We start from the raw sequence: 17,804 nt of genomic DNA on the forward strand, positions 1-17,804 counted from the left end.
TTTTCTTCTCTCACTCATGACTGCTGTTCTGTGCCAGCTATAGTGGCTTTCAACGCTCGATTGAAAGGGACAAATAAGCAGGCTGGTAGCAGGGCCTGAGTGAGGGAAGATATCAGTGTCTTAAGGGCCTAACTGGCTCCTACTACTTCAGTTGACTGCCTGTTCTCCTCAAGTGGGTTCAGGGAAGCAGCAGGAAACAGGAACCTCCCTGAGAAACTGGTATTAATCAGTCTAGGCTCCTGGGGTGCTAGAGAGGTACCTAAGGGGTACCCTGCAGCTCCTGCTACTTTCTGTTATTCCCTCTCACCTTTTCTCCTGCCTGCCATGTCTCTTGTGCCATACTTCCTCCAGCACAGCACTCCACCATCTCTGTGCATCTAGAGCAGAGAGAATACATATGCACTAGCAGCAGACACAATTTTCTACACTCTGTGTCCTAGTGATGCCCACCCACAGTCTGGTACCTGAGGCAGCCTCCTCGGTTCGCCTCATGGTAAGGCCAGTCCTGCTCTGAGACTCAGTTTTCCATGGTCACAAAGCGCCAGCAGCTCTAAATGAAGTCATACAGGAAAGTGAAGATCTAGATTGTCTCATCTGAGCACTTAAAAAATGGATGCACCCAAGTCAGGCCAAAAATGTAAATGCTGTTGCTATGTAATTCTTGCATTCTATTTATACTGGAGCATACACTAAATATTCATGGTGTGGGGGCCTCCTATTACAAAACTTTTGGTGTTGTCCTAGGGTGAGTGAGGGTCAGAAGGTTTAAGCTTTGATGTTGATCCACCAAATGCTGGTCACATGAGAGCAGATATGTCAACACAATAACCCATTAAATGGCAAGGACACCCCCCCCACACACACCCACACACACTCCCCAAACAGGGAAATGAAACCATGCAAAAAAAGATAGTAATTATTCATTCAGAGAATCCTAGCTGGAATTGCCAGCCTTCTGTAGAATCCTCTGTGGACTGTAGGCAGAACTGGCAAACAAAAAGGAAAATAAAATGCTTTTCTGTCTGCTCACAAAATATAACCTGCATTAAAAAAAATTAACTACGGAGCATGCCACACAGTGAACAATTAAATGGCTTTCTAACAGCTTCAGAAACAGTGTTAGCTACCAACCAATCAAATGCTGTCATCGGGTTGTAAAAATCAAACAAAGGAAGATAAAAATCTCATGCTTCTCCAGTCCACCTAATTAACTTGCTTTTCTATGAGGTTGTGGGGGGGAAGGGGTGCGCACAGGGTGAATTCCAAATAGATAAAAGCTGGGTAAACCACTCCAGTGGTGAGCATCCTGCTAAAGTACTTAACCAGAAACAAATGTTGCAGATGCTTTTGTTTTGGTCTTTCACTGGCGCCTATCCTGGACCTCTGATGTGCCTCCTGTAGGTTGCTTCTGCCAGGTGACCATGCATGTGCTCCCAGAACCAACTGCTAGTGCAACATTTTTTTAACATCTAATAAACCCTTAATTGCTTAAAACTTAACTTTTAAAATACACACTAAATCTAAATAATGAAAAAGAGCCAACACAATGAGCCAAAGGGCAGTGGAAGGATTATTGTTCAAAAGCCTATTAAAAGGCTTGTTGCTTTAATTATTTATTTTTTGTAACAATGCACTTTCAAAGCCTTTAAAGAACAGGCTCCTCCTCCCTTAGTTGCCTGCCAAAATGATACTTAGTGGAGGAAGAGTAGCTTCCCTTTAAAAGATTAGGTCGCTATCAGAGAGAAAGAGTCAAACAGAAAGGCTCTCCCCAAAATGGTTCCATCCTGAACAGTCCATGAAAAGAAACACAGATATGAAATGAGGATTAAATGGGCAGAAGATGGATATGTTAAAAGTAGGGAGTACCGGGGAAGAGAGGAGGAGTACTATTAAAATCTTTTGAGCAAAAAGGTTTTGATATGGTCCTGATTACTAGTGATATTAGTATAATAGCCATGCCTTCCATTTAAGCATCTCAAAGCACTTTACAAAAATTAATCCTCACAACATGCATATGAAATAGGTAAGAGAAATATATACATACATATGCGTGCATGCGCACACACAGAGGGAACAAGTTAGGAAGTTAGATTCTGAGTTAGAATGGAAAATGTCACACAGCATCATTCAGAAACTGATTGTCTCCCAAGTATTAAAAATAGAATAAAAATATTGCTCTCTCTTCCTTCCTTCTCATCCTATTGCAAAAATAATTTGATTAGCCTATGGGATTTTTATATGTGAGTGGGTGTCTGTAGGAGTTTTTGAAGAGAAAGCTAAGTCAAATAAATGATTTTTGCATTTGATTCTGAACATGCTGAAATCTCTGGTCATCCTTATCTCTTTTAGGAGGGAGTTCCATAATCTAGATTGAATTCCTGTGAAAATTCTGTCTCCTGCACTCACAAACCTACTAAAATTTGGGAACACTTTCATTGTTCCACTGGAACACTGTTGGAGGCCATAGTCATGGAAGCAAATCTCAGGTAACCAGGGCCAATCCCAGTGAGGACTCTGAAAGTCAGGGGAAGAGACCTTGAACTAGATTCTGTATTCATCGGAAAGCCAGTGCAAACAGCAGAGCACCAGGGTGATATGTTCACAGTGACCTGTAGGAGATGAACTGATATTTTGTACCAGTTTGAGCTTTGTGAACCTAAGGAGGGAGTGCAAAGGTAGCTCTAAACCCTACCTCCCCAGTCTTGAGGCCGTTTTTGCTAGGCTGGGCTCCTGGATGCACACTGGTGAACGGTCCAGCTACTAGTAATCACCAGATTGTAAAGATGTCCTTGCCACATCCTCTTTGCCAGTAGCAGGGAAGGAGTTGGCTTAAAAGCCACTAAAATGCCTCTAAACCACTTCAGGTTCCTCCTGTATTGTGGGAGATCTTCTAGGGGCCAGAACTGCCAGCTTCAGGGCTGCTTTGCACCATATGCATTGGCTAGGATGGGTGGTCCCCTTCTGGCCAGTCACAATTGGAAGTTTTTTGCAGCATAGTCGTTTGGGTATTCAAATACACCAAGGAGACCTAAAGGTCCACAAGGCTTTGGACCTATTTAATATCTCAAAGTAAATGCCTTTGACAGTAATGAATATTACCGAGGAGGCAAGTTCTTCAAAAAGCTTCCCTCTCTGTAACAGTATCCTCTCAATCTTACCTGGGTTCAGCTTTGGCCAGCTCTCGGCCATCAATTTTGGCTAGACATGAAGAAATCTGGGAAATATTGCCCTATACACATGACTCTTCTAGAGACCTCCCAAAGTATCACTCAGCATCTAACTTAGTTTATTGAGACACAAGCAAAACAGTCTTCAACACCACATTGGCTGCCAATATCTGGATCCCTCTCAATCAAGCTTCAGGCCAGGCAGGGCATGCTACGGAGATAGCATTTGCTGCTCTGGTGGGTGACCTCTTCCACATCATAGACAAGAGAACGACATCCATACTCACCTTGCAGGACTTCTATTTGGGATCTGACACCACTGACCACCAGATACTTTTGTCCTGCCTCTAGGAAGGACTGAAGTGAATGGACATGGCTTGAAATGGCTCAGGGTCATCCCGCCCAGATAAAACGGAGACGGTTATTATGGACAACTCTCCCTCTAGACCAGATCCCTTCCCTTGAGTCCCACAAGGCTCAGTCTTGTCCTGCATATTATTCAACATCTGAATGGTAAAACAATGACTGAAGTGTCAGAAGTATGCAGATGATACACAGCTCTATGTAAACAACATCATATCTGCCAAGACGCGAAAAAGACGAATACTGTGTCCAATTGAAATACAGGGGAAATTTAAGCAGGCAAAACATATTCATCCTTGTTGTAATGTGGCCAGGACACCAAGATTAATATCTCTGCTGTGGCAGGTATGACAAACACAGGCCTATTTTGAGATTATTGCATTTTACATGGAAAGCATGAAAACTTCAAAGACCATTATATTGAGAAAGGGGCAGTCAGTATGAGCCATAGAATATTCATAGCCCTTTGTGCTAATGCATTTGATGTGTAATTGTGTGTTCCTGGCTCACTAGGGGGATTTTTCTGCAGAATCTGGGAGCACTAAGAGGTGATTAACGAAAAATCTCCATGCTGGTTATGCAGATACCCAGCCTTTACACTTGGCCTCCTGTGGGAAAAGGGGCTCTGACTGGTTTTACCTGGTCTCTGGAGGCTGACACACACACACACACACACACACACACACACACACACACACACACACACACACACACACACACACAATGGCTTGGGGTTCAAAGGGCCAGCTTGAACTAACACAGTGGTCTTCTTTCTATTTCAACAAATGGACCCAACCTTTGCTCCAAGGGTGGGGGGGTGGGAAGGCGAAACCAACTTTGCTGAGGAGTTAGAAGGCTTGATTCTGCCAGGGTCTGGACTAATAGTTGACTTCTGGTATGTTTAATATGTGTCTAGATCGCTTATTCTTTTATCTTTGCTCTGTATGCTTTGAAAGAGCTGTTTGAGTTTCTGGTATATCACTGCCATTATCCATGGAGAGTAGCCAAAGACCAGGGGGCTGGTTCTTGGTTACACCTTCTGGGGATAATCACATTAAAGAGCAGGGGGCTGCAGCCTAAAACATGTGGTCAGAAGGGAGCAGGACATGGGTACCTGCCCAGATAGAGGTGATGGCTAGATGTTTAAGAGCTGGGAGCACTCCTTGAGCAAACCACAGAGGAGGGGTAAAAGTCCAGTTACTCTGAGACTGTGACACCTACTATTAAGAAAAGTAACAATTTCATGATCCTACACAATGAAGTCCTTTGTTTCACCACTCATTTTCAGGGGGGCATTTCTAGCAGCACAGTGCATGAGTACCCGCACTGGAGCAGAAGAAGAAGAGTGCATCCCAGGGTATCACTATTATCACTTCCAGCAGCAGCAGCTAGATGTTCCTTGGAGGTTTCCCATTCAAGTACCAACCCGTCCCTATCCCTCCTTAGCTTGTAAGATCTGAACAAATCACAGCAGACTAGATGGTGGTCTGACTGCAGTTATTTCAAACCACCCCTCATTTCAAAAGTGTCATCGTTCATCTCAGGATGAATTTTAATTCCTTCAATAGTATCTCAGTGTGCCCAACAATATGAGGATGTGGGCAACATTCTGGAATGCACCTAATTATTGTTTCCCTTTTCTTCATTTAGTGTGTATGGAACTCTGTAGAGCATGTCAAATTATGTGAGCAGGAAATGTTTTTATATGACCATGTTCCTTTTTTAATAAAATCAGAGATCCTAGAATTGTAAGGGTAGTGATGTAGGTTACCTATACTTATTATGATTCAATTAATACACTACATGGGGACTGAGATTTGAAAGGTCTTTGTCATTAGCAAGAGAAAAAAAGGGATAATCCAAGGTAAACATATCTTACCAGGATAAGCAGAGGGTAATTGAGGCTGAAAAGGGCTAAAATTGACTCCTGGGCTGGTCCACATATTGCCCTGATGACTGTAATGTCTGTTTCTTCTACTGAACAGGAATTCATCCACTCTCACCTGACAAGAAGCTTCTCTGCCACCCAATGGAATTTAGGTGGCATTGCATTATGGCAGGCCCTCTCAATTCTAAATAGAGCTGGCTTCCTACTGATAAATAGTGGAGGTTGGGTTGGAATTTAAAGAGCATTTGTCTGGAAAAAAGTAGAAAAACATGGCATAATAGGCCTCATTGTTTATTGCGTCTCAGTGACTCCAGATCAAACATGTTCAATGTGGAAGTTAAAACATGTTTTTTTCCCTAACTGCCAACTTGGCAAACTCGACCTGGGATCTTAAAGTCAAGCTGGCTCAAATATCACTGGAAATATTTTCTGCAGGATGGCTTAAATCTTTAGCATCACAAGTTGTTGAATCAACTTTCTAAATTCCTCCAGATCCAATTCTGTGCTGATGTCCTCATTATACTGTATTTTTATTAGGTTGTACTGCACCTATTTTAAATATTTTGGACAATTTTATTATTTGCAGCCTGACTTATGGTTTTTGTACAATTGTTGTGAGAAATACTGTAAGCCTATTTGAAAAAAAATGGGAGCAGGGCAGGAAAAGACAAAGGAGAAGTACATTTGGGGACTGAGTTCTGGTAAGGTACAGCAAGGGTAAAGGGCATGATACCTGCTTTTACATGTTGTCATTGGCCCTGGAAATCTTGTGTGACAGACTCATCTCCATTCCAGAGTTCAAAAATTGCAAAGACAGAATTGATACAAGCAGCGAATGAAAGAAAGAAAGATGTATACCTCCAAACTGGCCCTTACTAAGCTCTAAACCACTTACTGCAGTGACTGCAGGTCATTCCTTCTGCAGAATCTTCCCTTTAGTAACTCTTACGTTATGTCGTGAAGAGGGTTTCCCAGCCTCAACACGACAGCACCATATGATAACCTGTCTACTCCTTTTTTTTAAACATTCTTCTGCAGCTTTTAGCAAGTTTGTGCTTGGGCATAAGAAATAGAAAAATGAAACTGACCAGAAACAAAAGTGAAAGTGACTAATCTGTAACCCAAACTGAGTGAAATGCAAGAAGTTGACAGTATTACCTGGAATGCTTAATTAGATTTTTTTAAACTATCCACAACTAATGCAGAACATAGATCTGCACACATTTAAAAGTGTTTTTATCTATATTCTCCTTCTTATAATTAAAATGGTGTCTTATCATCATATATCTTAGGAATGGGAGAACAAACATCTGTGCAGGGTGCTTTGAGCACCTGCTAATTGACGGGAACCTAGGGTATGTATATACTGAAGTGAAACTGCTGCTCAGGTAGACATACTTGCACTAGTTTACCCATGCTAATATGACTAAAAATAGCAGGGTAAATGCTACAATGAGGGCTGTCCAAGCCCACTTCAGAAGCCGGATACTGACTCATGTTGCTAGCAGTTGCTACTGCATCTACAGTGCTATATTTAGTCATATTAGCTTGGGTATGCATACCTAAGCTGCAATCACATTGGACTGCAGTATACACATACAACCAGTGACCGATCTTGCAAGGCGTCGAGTGCGTCCCAAGTAAAGGTGAGTACCCTAAACACCTCACAATATAGCACCTTTACTATACCATGGAACCTACCAAGAGCCTTTCCAAACTGCTTTCCTCCACTCCCACCTCTGGATCTTTACTAGCTGTGGCCATTTTCACTCCTCTGGCCAGCTTCCTCAGGTGCTGACCAATCCCAAGCTTCTAACTTCTGAAGATTTTTCACACATCAAGATAAGTCCACAACTATCAGGTCCTCCAGTGACTTCCAGTATTTCTATACACCCATTTTGGACCATGTAAATCACTACACAAGGTACAAGAATCAGAGTAGACTCAAGCCCTGTGTACATTCCTATGTATGAGAGAGAGGGAGTAGTGGAGGCAGTGTATGTTGCTTAGTGAACAATATAACGAACCCCAAGCATCCAAAAAATGAGTTAGATGCCAAAAAGTGATAAGAAGTTTTGGTTTCTTTTTTTTTATTTGCCATCTTTTTTGAGCCTTTAGCTCCCTCCCCACTTTTTTTTTTTAATTTTAGAAAAGGTGAATTTCTCATATAATCATGTAACTTCAGGAATTGGGACTGAATGAGAAATTAGCAGACAGAAAGCTCAGAGTTACCATTGTTAAACTAAAGTACTATATTTAATTTAGAGGGATAGTAGAAAAGTTATGGAGTTCTTATTGTTTAATGTTCATCTAAAAGATTTCATTGTACCTGCTGAATTCTACATAGGAAAGAACAAGATAAACATCCTGCAAACTGAACCTTGCTACAAGTTGAGAAGTCCCTATCAAAAGCCAAAAATAGAATCAATATTTTCATTCAAGCACATTACTTCAATAATTCTATCATGAATAAGCAGTTCTGATATAATCCCTTCATGCCACAAGAGGGAGACACAGTTACATCATTTATTGAAAGGAAGCCATGAAAGAAGTAAAGTGATTCAAATTTGTTTGTATGTGGCAACATTTATTAAGATAGACTTATTATACACTACCAGACTTCTGCTAATATATATATGCTTTCTATTCTCTGTAGTTGATATAGTGCCAATCGTGGGGCTGAGGGAATTGGTACAGAGGAACTCTTGCTAGTCATATCTGCTTTTGAAAATCATTGCCTCTCCACTGGTGGGTTAGGGGTAATGTAATTAAAATCAGAATTAAAATTTGGGACTTTCATACATGCTTTGGGGTGTGAACATATGCAAGAAAATCCTAAGCAACTAAGTAATACTTGCAAAATAATCAAAATACAAGTAGTACTCCAAAGTCTTCTCAAGATGCACTGGGACGTATTATGCTCAAGAGCCCATTCTGTGAAAAATGTGGGATGCTAATTCTTAAACAATATATGCATTTCAGTTATAATATGTCTACAACAGCACATCGTATCGTCTCATAGTTCTTCCATTCAGCTCAGCCTCTGAGTGAGCACCCTCCAAATTGCTATATAGGATTATAAAAATCAGAGATGGAAAAGCCTAAATAGATTATTAAATCCATCTCACTGTCAGCACAAAGTTCACTTGTATAAAAGGTGTATCAGATATTGAGCTAACACTATACTTGATCTTAGCCGTCATAATGAAAAAGAAATCCTAAAATTATGAGAAAATTCAAACTGTTGATATTGTTTTATGCTAATATAGGCAATATAAATGTTAGAATAGGAAAACAGAAGTTAACTCTGGGTCCCTAATTGTCTGGCACAGTGGTTACAGAAAAAGATTAACTACACTTGAATGAGCTTCTGTCACAAAAAAAAATCCCTAAAATCTCAAGGCCAGAATCACTTGACATGCATTCATTTTTAAAGCTGAAATGCCTTGAGTCATTTTCTTTCAGATCTACCTTGCTATTGCTCTTCTCAGATGTGAAGCTTTGTGGACTGTGAGGGAAGTGAAATTTACTATAATCTGCTCTCAGGCACTGCGTCATCACTGTCGATAATTCATCACTATACACAAAAGTTTGCTCGGTATCTCACAAAACAGATAGAGACACTCTCCTTGCCCCATAGAGCTTAAAAGCAAATAGCAGCCATGACAAAGGGGGGTAATAAAACAGTAGGAAGGAGAGCAGGGGCACTATTGGTAAGAAATGTGATAACTCATCTTGAGTTAGTATGTAGCATGGAGGGAAAAATCAAGAGGTTTCTTTTGCTTTTGAAAAAATTGAGTACATTTCAGCTCAAACAATTACTAACAGGAACCAAGCAGAGAATGAAATGCACAAAAATAAGAAGGAGGAGGAAGATGAAGAGAGAGTCAAATTAGCCCCAGAAGGGGAGAGACAACACAAAAGAAGGGGAAGAAGACATCAGTACTGTCAAACATTCACAAATCATGAGTCCGTCCCCTCAAAATCATGAGATTGGCATATAAATCATGAGATTTTGTTAAAAATAAATTATTCTTTTTATTTGCTCTGTATTCTTTTTATTTTGTTTTGTTTTGTTTTGAGCCTTTGGCCTTTTCAAGCTTTTGGAGTCATGAAGGTTAGATTTCTTTTAAATGAAAGCTGAGAGTCTCTCATAATCATATGACTCCAGGATCTAGGGCTATAAGACAAAACAGTAGATAAGACTAAACAATAGATATCGTGAGACTCATGATAAAATTATGAGAGTGGGTACCACTGAGACAGATACAGTTTTTTTTAAAAAAGGTTGTCTTTCTACTCCACATTGGTATTGTGGATTAATGCATATTAAAAATACTGAAAAGCTGAGTTCTGTATAAAGTTCTTGTTTGAAAAGAATAGAAAACAGGACACAACCCCTCCCCCTGCATTTCCCGATGTTTCCACCAAAATGGAAAGCACAAGACAGACAAATAATTATATAATAACTTTCAAATAATGTTATCTACTGCTGTGCTATAGTAAAAGTACTTGACATCCACCTGCTTCTTCAGCACACAGCAGTTGTTACCACCACGGAAATCAAAACATGGGGAATACTGAGTCAGCAACACTGAGTTCACAGACATACTTAAGCAGCAACAACTCTATCGTTTCAACATGTCAGAAAGCTACTCTATTGTCTATAGATAGCTTAATATTTAAATTACAGGGATTCCCACATTTTCTAACAGAGGGTTCCATTTCTATTAAGGAGCTAGAAGAACAGAGCTCCGAGAAATTAAAACTTTCATATGCTGTGTGTGACTTGAATAAAAACAGTGTTTAGCCCTGAAATACAAAGCCCGGAAATATCCCACTTGTGCTGAAAAGGCCCTTGACATAATGAATCACTCTGTCTCTTAAGTGTTTGTTGCCAATGAAAGAAATTATCCTTCCAAGAAGAACACTTGCAGATTTTCAGATGCTCCCATATCAGAATTTGGAACATCATAACAATGCAGCCCACGCAGGCAAATGCTTGTTGAAAGTTTGGAGCTAAACTCTGCTCTACAGCTGGCTGGGAAATTTTTGACAAAACTTTTTGCATCCAAAAATGCTGATTAGTCAAAACCAAAACTTTTCACAGGAAAGGGTTGATTTTGACAAATGTTTTTCAATAGAAACAAGTTTTTTAAATGTTGCAACATTTCGTTTCGGGTTCAAAATGGATTTTCATTTTGAAATTTAAGCTATATATATAGTAAAAATTTGAAATTAAATGTTTCAGTTGACCAGAACCATTTCCTCCTCCAGAATTTAGGTTAGGAAAAGACTCCCATTGACTTCAGTGTGAGTTGGATGGAGCTCAAAACGAATATCTGACAAAAGAATAAAGGAGGGGTGGAACCAGAACCAACTCCCCTATTCTGTATATGCCCAAACTTTGAAACATGACCTTCATGCCTGTACTCTACCTCTATAATGGACTGATACACATTCTTGGATCTGAGCACATCCAAGTCTGGGAAGAACACAGATCCAGGTCTGGACTTTAATAAAAGGACAAAGCATTCCCCAGCCAGACATTCTGACCAGATATTGGTCAAGAGAAAAGTTTACACTTTCAGAGATAGCTAGATGACATCCTATTTAGTTATTTATGCCATATATAATGGTATCTGAGCACCTGTCATTGCAGTACCTGTGCATCTGGTATCGCTCTTTCTCCTGATTTCCCCACATCTTTCTCCTTCTCTACTAGAGTCTCAGTGTCTTACATAATAGAGACATTCTGTTGCTACAGTATCAGAATCACAGAAACGTGGCAGTGGAAGGGACCTTGAGAAGTCATCAAGCCCAGCCCCCGGCTGTGGGGCAGGACTAAGTAAACCTACACCATCCCTGACAGGTGTTTGTCCAACCCGTTCTTAAAAACCTACAGTGACAGCAGATTCTAAAGCCTCCCTTAGAGGCCTATCCCAGACCTTAATTACCCTTATAATTAGAAAGCATACTTCCATATTAACATAGCACTGTAAAGACCTGGATACTTCAGTCTATTCAAGCAAAGGGGCCACAGGAAGCTAGCTGAAGCTTCCTGAATCAGCTCTGCCTGATTGCATCTGTGCAGCCTGAACTTACAGCACATGCATAAAGTCTCTCTCTTATACCCTCTCCCTCTGCAATGAGGGTGGAGGGGTTAGCTGAGCTGCCTCTATCAGCTTTACACATGTGGACAATTCCCCTGGACAAGCAGGATTTTCCACTAGCATCATTGGCTAGTACACAGAATTGCAAAGTGACCTTAGAGACTAACAAATTTATTAGGGCTTCCTCAGCTTTCGTCCCCTAACGCCCCTACCCTGCCTGTGCTACATTGATGACATCTTCATCATTTAAATCCATGGAAAACAAGCCCTTGAGGAATTCCATCATGATTTCAACAATTTCCATCCCACCATCAACCTCAGTTCACACCAGAGATTCATTGCCTAGACACTACAGTGTTAATAAGCAATAGTCACCATAAACTCCACCCTATATCAGAAACCTACTGACCACTATACTTACCTACATGCCTCCAGCTTCCATCCAGGACACACCATACGATCCATTGTCTACAGCCAAGCTCTAAGATACAACTGTATTTGTTCCAGTCCCTCAGACAGACACAAACACCTACAAGATCTCTATCAAGCGTTCTTAAAACTACAATACTCACCTGCTGAAGTGAAGAAACAGATTGACAGAGCCAGAAGAATACTCAGAAATCACCTACTACAGGACAGACCCAACAAAAAAAGTAGCAGAACACCACTAGCCGTCACCTACAGCCAACAACTAAAACCTCTCCAGCACATCATCAAGGATCTACAACCCATCCTGAAGGATGATCCCTCACTCTCACAGATCTTGGTAGACAGGCGAGTCCTCGCTTACAGACAGCCTCCCAACCTGAAGCACATACTCACCAGCAACCACACACTACACAACAAAAACACTAACCCAGGAACCCATCCTTGCAACAAAGCGCATTGCCAACTCTGTCCACATATCTATTCAAGGGACACCATCATAGGTCCTAATCATATCAGCCTCACTATCAGGGGCTCATTCACCTGCACATCTACCAATGTGCTATATGCCATCATGTGCCAGCAATGCCCCTATGTCATGTACATTGGTCAAACTGGACAGTCTCTACACAAAAGAATAAATGGACACAAATCAGACGTCAAGAATTATAACATTCAAAAACCAGTCGGAGAACACTTCAGCCTCCCTAGACACTCAATTACAGACCTCAAAGTCGCAATTCTTCAACAAAAAAACTTCAAAAACAGACTCCAATGAGAAACTGCAGAACTGGAATTAATTTGCAAACAGGACACTGTAAAATTAGGCTTGAATAAAGACTGGGAGTGGATGGGTAATTACTCAAACTAAAAACTATTTCCCTATGCTATTTTATCCCTACTGTTACTCATAGCTTCTTGTCAACTGTTTGAAATAGGCCATCCTATCACTACAAAAGTTTTTTTCCTCCTGCTGCTAATAGCCCACCTTAATTGATTAAGTATCAGAGGGGTAGCTGTGTTAGTATGGACCTGTAATAGCAGCAAAGAATCCCGTGGCACCTTATAGACTAAGGAACGTATTGGAGAATGAGCTTTCATGGGCGATTACCTGCTTCAGCAGATGCATAACAAAGTGAGTATTCACCCACAAAAGCTCATGCTTCAATACGTCTGTTAGTCTATAAGGTGCCAAGGGACTGTTTGCTGCTTAATCTCTTTCTTCATAGAATGTCAGGGTTGGTAGGGACCTCAAGAAGTCATCTAGTTCAACCCCCTGCTCAAAGTAGGACCAATCCGCAGATCCCTAAATGGCCCCCTTGAGGATTGAACTTACAACTCTGGGTTTCGGAGGCCAATGCTCAAATCACTGATCTATGTCATTAGAGTTGATATAGCAACCCCCATTTTTTCATGTTCTCTGTGTGTGTATATATATATATCTATTCTTCCTACTGTATTTTCCACTTCATGATCTGATGAAGTGGTTTTTAGTCCACAAAAGCTTATGCCCAAATAAATTTGTTAGTCTCTAAGGTGCCACAAGTACTCCTCATTCTTTTTGCTGATACAGGCTAACAGGGCTACCACTCTGAAAAATGACTTTAGTGGACTAGAAAATCCAGCCATTATGAGACAGAAGATACTTATGCCAATGCATCTGCAGCAAACAGGAATCCTTGACAAGGTGAGGCACTATATTATAAAGCAATAACGATAAGTGTTGTATGCCATTGTAAAGGTGCTGAGGAAGAGGTCAAACCCCTAAGGAGTGCTGAGAAGCCATATTAGGTGGAAGAGACCTGGGCAACATATTTTCATTGAATTAAAAAAAATGTTTCCAGGGCTGATAATCAGAAAAACATCTTTAGTGTTTCTGTGATTGTTTTTTTCCTGAAAACTACAGAAATTTTTATCAGCTAAAAACTATTTGTGCATTGAGAGGATATTGTGGAGGTGTGTGAATATTTATTCAACAGTTAGCAGGTTAAACACAGCATAGCATTCTTTCAGTTAATACTGGAATTTAGTTTATTAAAAAATCTAAAGAGGAAGAGGATATTTTGATAATTTTCTTAGGTGTTCAATAAATTAGTTGATATGTAAGTGATCTATGTAGGTTCAGAGAAATTTTAAACTGAAGCCAAATCTTGGCTTCAGACTATGAAAGCTGTGGCCAGGAGGGAAACATTATTTTACATACAACTTACATATGAACTAGCATATGTGCATTCTGAGATATTTAGCTCATTTACTCAGAGATATATTAATATCTGTTGTCAACAAATGATGAGTTCTGTAGTTTAGCAGGAAATGTAGGAATGGGTCAACCTATAAGAGTTACAGTTTTGTGTACTTTTTAGAAACTGTTTTTGAGTTGGGCAAAATTATTCTAACGGGCCAACCTTTTTTTCCCCCTGAGTTGCAGTCCTCACAGTTCCTCATCTTCTGTCATACCACTTCCTGGTCTGGCTGAACTGTGCTTGGTGTAGGACCAGAAAGGATGGAGAATGCATGGCCTATTCGTGAGCTCATGAAAATCTCACTTTTATATCTGGACCTGCTGTGGAGTTCCCCAATTACTAACTAGCACATGAGACAATCATAAAGGTATCATGGAAACCAAATGATACACAAGTAAAATTTCATTGGCTGTGAAGCATGTGATTGATGGAGGCAGAGTTGGGCTCTGTGCCTTCAGGGTCATGGATTTTACTCTGGTCATTAGCTACAGATCTATAAGCAAAATCAGAACATTTTACTGAGCAGCCTACAGTTCTTCTTGAGACAACTAAGTCTCACAGTTAGCACCATGTCACTTCAAATTGTTTACATTATTATACAGCCAGCCACCTAAAGCTTCAGAGGATAAAGAATTGGGCCAAAAGCTGCAGCTGAACAGCAACATCAGAGAAATGTGGGCAAGCTTCCTAAAGCCTGTCTTGGTGGTGTCAGATTTACCCAACAGCATTTTATATGAAAATAGTACAATTTTCGGGGAGCTAAACCTTCAAAGTGAAAACAGTGTTTCGGGGGGGAGGGTGTATATAGATGTATGATTACATAACACATACGGAGACCACTCTTCTCACCATCAAAGAGATACAATTCATTGAATGATATGACTTATGTGAACCTGTGAACCTAATGCATAGCTTCCAGGCTATTCTCGCTTTAATGAATGTGCCTGTCTCTAGCATATCCCATTTTAGGTATCAGAGAATACTTTATGAGCAACATGCACAAGTTGTTCTGAGGCTTGGCAATAATTAAAAACAAGACAAGTTAGGGCTGGAATGTGTCAGCCTTGACTTTGAATTTCATTTTTGGTCACGTAAAGCTTGGCTGTAGTCACTGATCTCACTTTTTAAATATGTGTGGGTCAGAATGAGTTCAAGAATAAGCTCAGGCTTTTCATTCCACCAGCACCAAAACAATGTCTGTTTTCATTGTACCACCTAATAGTCCCACATTTCATTTTCTTTTCTACCTGTCTGAAGAAGTAGGTCCCTTTCCACTTGCAGCTGGCATCAGATGCATTCTCTTTCAGTTTCCTGCTCCAGAATCTACAGTGGTAAGGCGTAGGCAGGGGAAGAAAGGCAGTATTTGCCTGAGGAAAGAGAACATCTAATGCAAAGAGAAGACTCACCTGGGTAGGGACAAGCACCTGCAGTCACCAGAGACTCATCAGTTTGCTTATGATGGAAAGGAATTGGGGCAGCATCCCTGGGGAGATCAGTGGTCAGCTTCATTCCCAAGAGCCATCTCGGAGTTGCTCAACTTTGAGGGCTAGTTTCTTTCTGCCTGCCTCTCTCCTCCCAGCCATGCTACTGCCAGCCAGAGAGTAAACAGGGCTGAGGCCTTCTTTGTGTGCCAACCAAAGATGCGCCTCCTAATCAGGGAACTGAGTATACCACCTCAAGACAAAGAGAGGGGTTGGGAGTAGGAACTGGTGACCTATTAGTTCTCCCCACCCTCCAGCAGTACAAGGAGAGCAGAGGGCCAAGCAACTGCCAAGGGGTTACCTAAGGCCAGGATTGATCTTAAACTCAACCTTACCATCACACCTAAGGTCAGTGGGCAAAACAAACAGAGAAATGCTTGAAATGTTCGTATGTTTGGATGCTTTTGTTTGAGGCCTGTGCTAATCTGAGTGCATTTCAGTACTAGATGAGACTGCAGTTAGCAGTTAACTATGCCTTTTTACCTGTACTTTAGTCATAAGCTTCCTGCTTTGTACTGGAGACCCCATTTTTCTTCTTCCTCTTTCATTGGGTTTGGAGAAATTATTCCAGGTTTTCTTTAAAAGTCTTCCTTTCAAATCTGGTACTAAAAAGCAAAATACAGAATGAAATGTTTATATCATCCATCTCTTGACTAGGCTTCTTGTGTGTACAGAGAAAATTATGGGAACTTCAAGCTATTCTGTCAGAGCATTATGGGTCCAATCCTGCTCTCATGGAAACCAGCATCAAAATTCCATTTGAGTTTAGAGGTATAGAATCAGGAGGGAGATGTGAGTCTCCTCCTATAAAGCTTGTCAGACAAGGAGCTAGAAATTCTACTCACCTCTGAGATTTTATCCCCAAATATGCAATCTTGTAATTAGAACAAGGAACCAGGATCAGGGATATTGGGTTCTCACCTATTTGTATCTCTCCCACTGACTCCATGGGGGACTTTCGTCAGTGGCTTCCTTTGTGAGCCATGAGCCACAATTTATCCATCTGTGAAATAGGGATCCAACTTCTTAGCCATACATGTGTGCATAATTCCCCTATCCTAGATGTATTTCTGGAGATTAATTTATATTCACAAATGCTTTCAGATCCTAAGTGCCATATGTGTCTGATCCAGAGACCTGTTGCATCAGTGGGAGACTTTTCACTGACTTGAATGGGCTTTGCATCAGGCCTTGCCAGTGCAAAGTATTATTTGCAGAGCATAACTTTCAAACCCACCGCAGTTTTAAAAATGTGTAACAATAACATGAGAAAATGTCCCAGACAACACAAATGTTTTGTATAGAGCTTGGCAGGAAACCGTTTTCCATTCCACAAAAATTAGAAACTTTAAGAAAAGTTTTATGAACCAAAATGCTATCAATAAATAAATCAGTCAGTTCAGATCAAAATGTTTTGCTTCAATAATTAGAAAGTGTTTCATTTTGATTTGGGCCTGCTTTTTTTTTACATTAGTCAAAACATTCATTGAAACCCACCATTTCCTGTGAAAAAAATTGATTTTGAGGCATCAGAATTTTCCAGTGGAAAAATGTGTAGTTTGAAAAATTTCTGGCCAGCTCTTGTTTTGTATAATTTTGTCTACTGGCTGGACAAATACAACAGCTGCTACATCCACACAGGACTGTGTATCACATGTGACATATGCCGGTCATGCCACCTTGCACCATTTAGCACTATTTAAAAAATTACACTTATAGGTGTTCTCTTTATCCAAGATCACTAGACTGGATTCTCCCTTTCACCATGCTAATCCATGTAGGGGGGCTACAGCCATATGATCATTGGGTTATCAGTAGGAAGGGATTTGGCTACTCATTTCTCTTAATCACAAGCTTTACTCAGGAAATAAATTTCAGCTTTCTATGATAGGGTATGTAAATGGTTGTGACCAATGAAGATCTTTGTAATGGAAAATAGCTTTGCTCATATTGTCTCCTTATTTTTAATAACAAGGTTTTGGATTTTGTGAACATTTTATTTTATTATCCCAGTTACTCTCTCCCATTTCCCCCTCTTCTTATGACATCCTTCATCTTTTCTTTTTTTCCATGTTTGGCTAGAAGGATGGATAGATAATCCTAACCGGCACAGGTTAAATCTA

The 17,804-nt window shown here is 40.5% G+C and overlaps 1 protein-coding gene across 3 annotated transcripts in view; it reads right to left on the reverse strand.

The window, feature by feature from the left end:
• ST18 (ST18 C2H2C-type zinc finger transcription factor) overlaps positions 1-16,227 on the reverse strand; it is a 230,187-nt gene extending 213,960 nt beyond the window's left edge. For 2 of the 3 annotated variants that reach the window (XM_050941937.1, XM_050941938.1), the window contains exon 1: positions 16,165-16,227. In XM_050941937.1, the coding sequence (XP_050797894.1) occupies positions 16,165-16,209 (45 nt within the window). In that variant the 5' untranslated portion in view covers positions 16,210-16,227. The remainder of the gene's footprint in view (positions 1-16,164) is intronic. The other variant, XR_007772789.1, reaches the window with a different exon arrangement.
• Between the last annotated feature and the right edge of the window lie 1,577 nt (positions 16,228-17,804).

The sequence above is a fragment of the Gopherus flavomarginatus genome, chromosome 2 (assembly GCF_025201925.1).
Source record: "Gopherus flavomarginatus isolate rGopFla2 chromosome 2, rGopFla2.mat.asm, whole genome shotgun sequence".
Lineage (NCBI taxonomy): Eukaryota > Metazoa > Chordata > Testudines > Testudinidae > Gopherus > Gopherus flavomarginatus.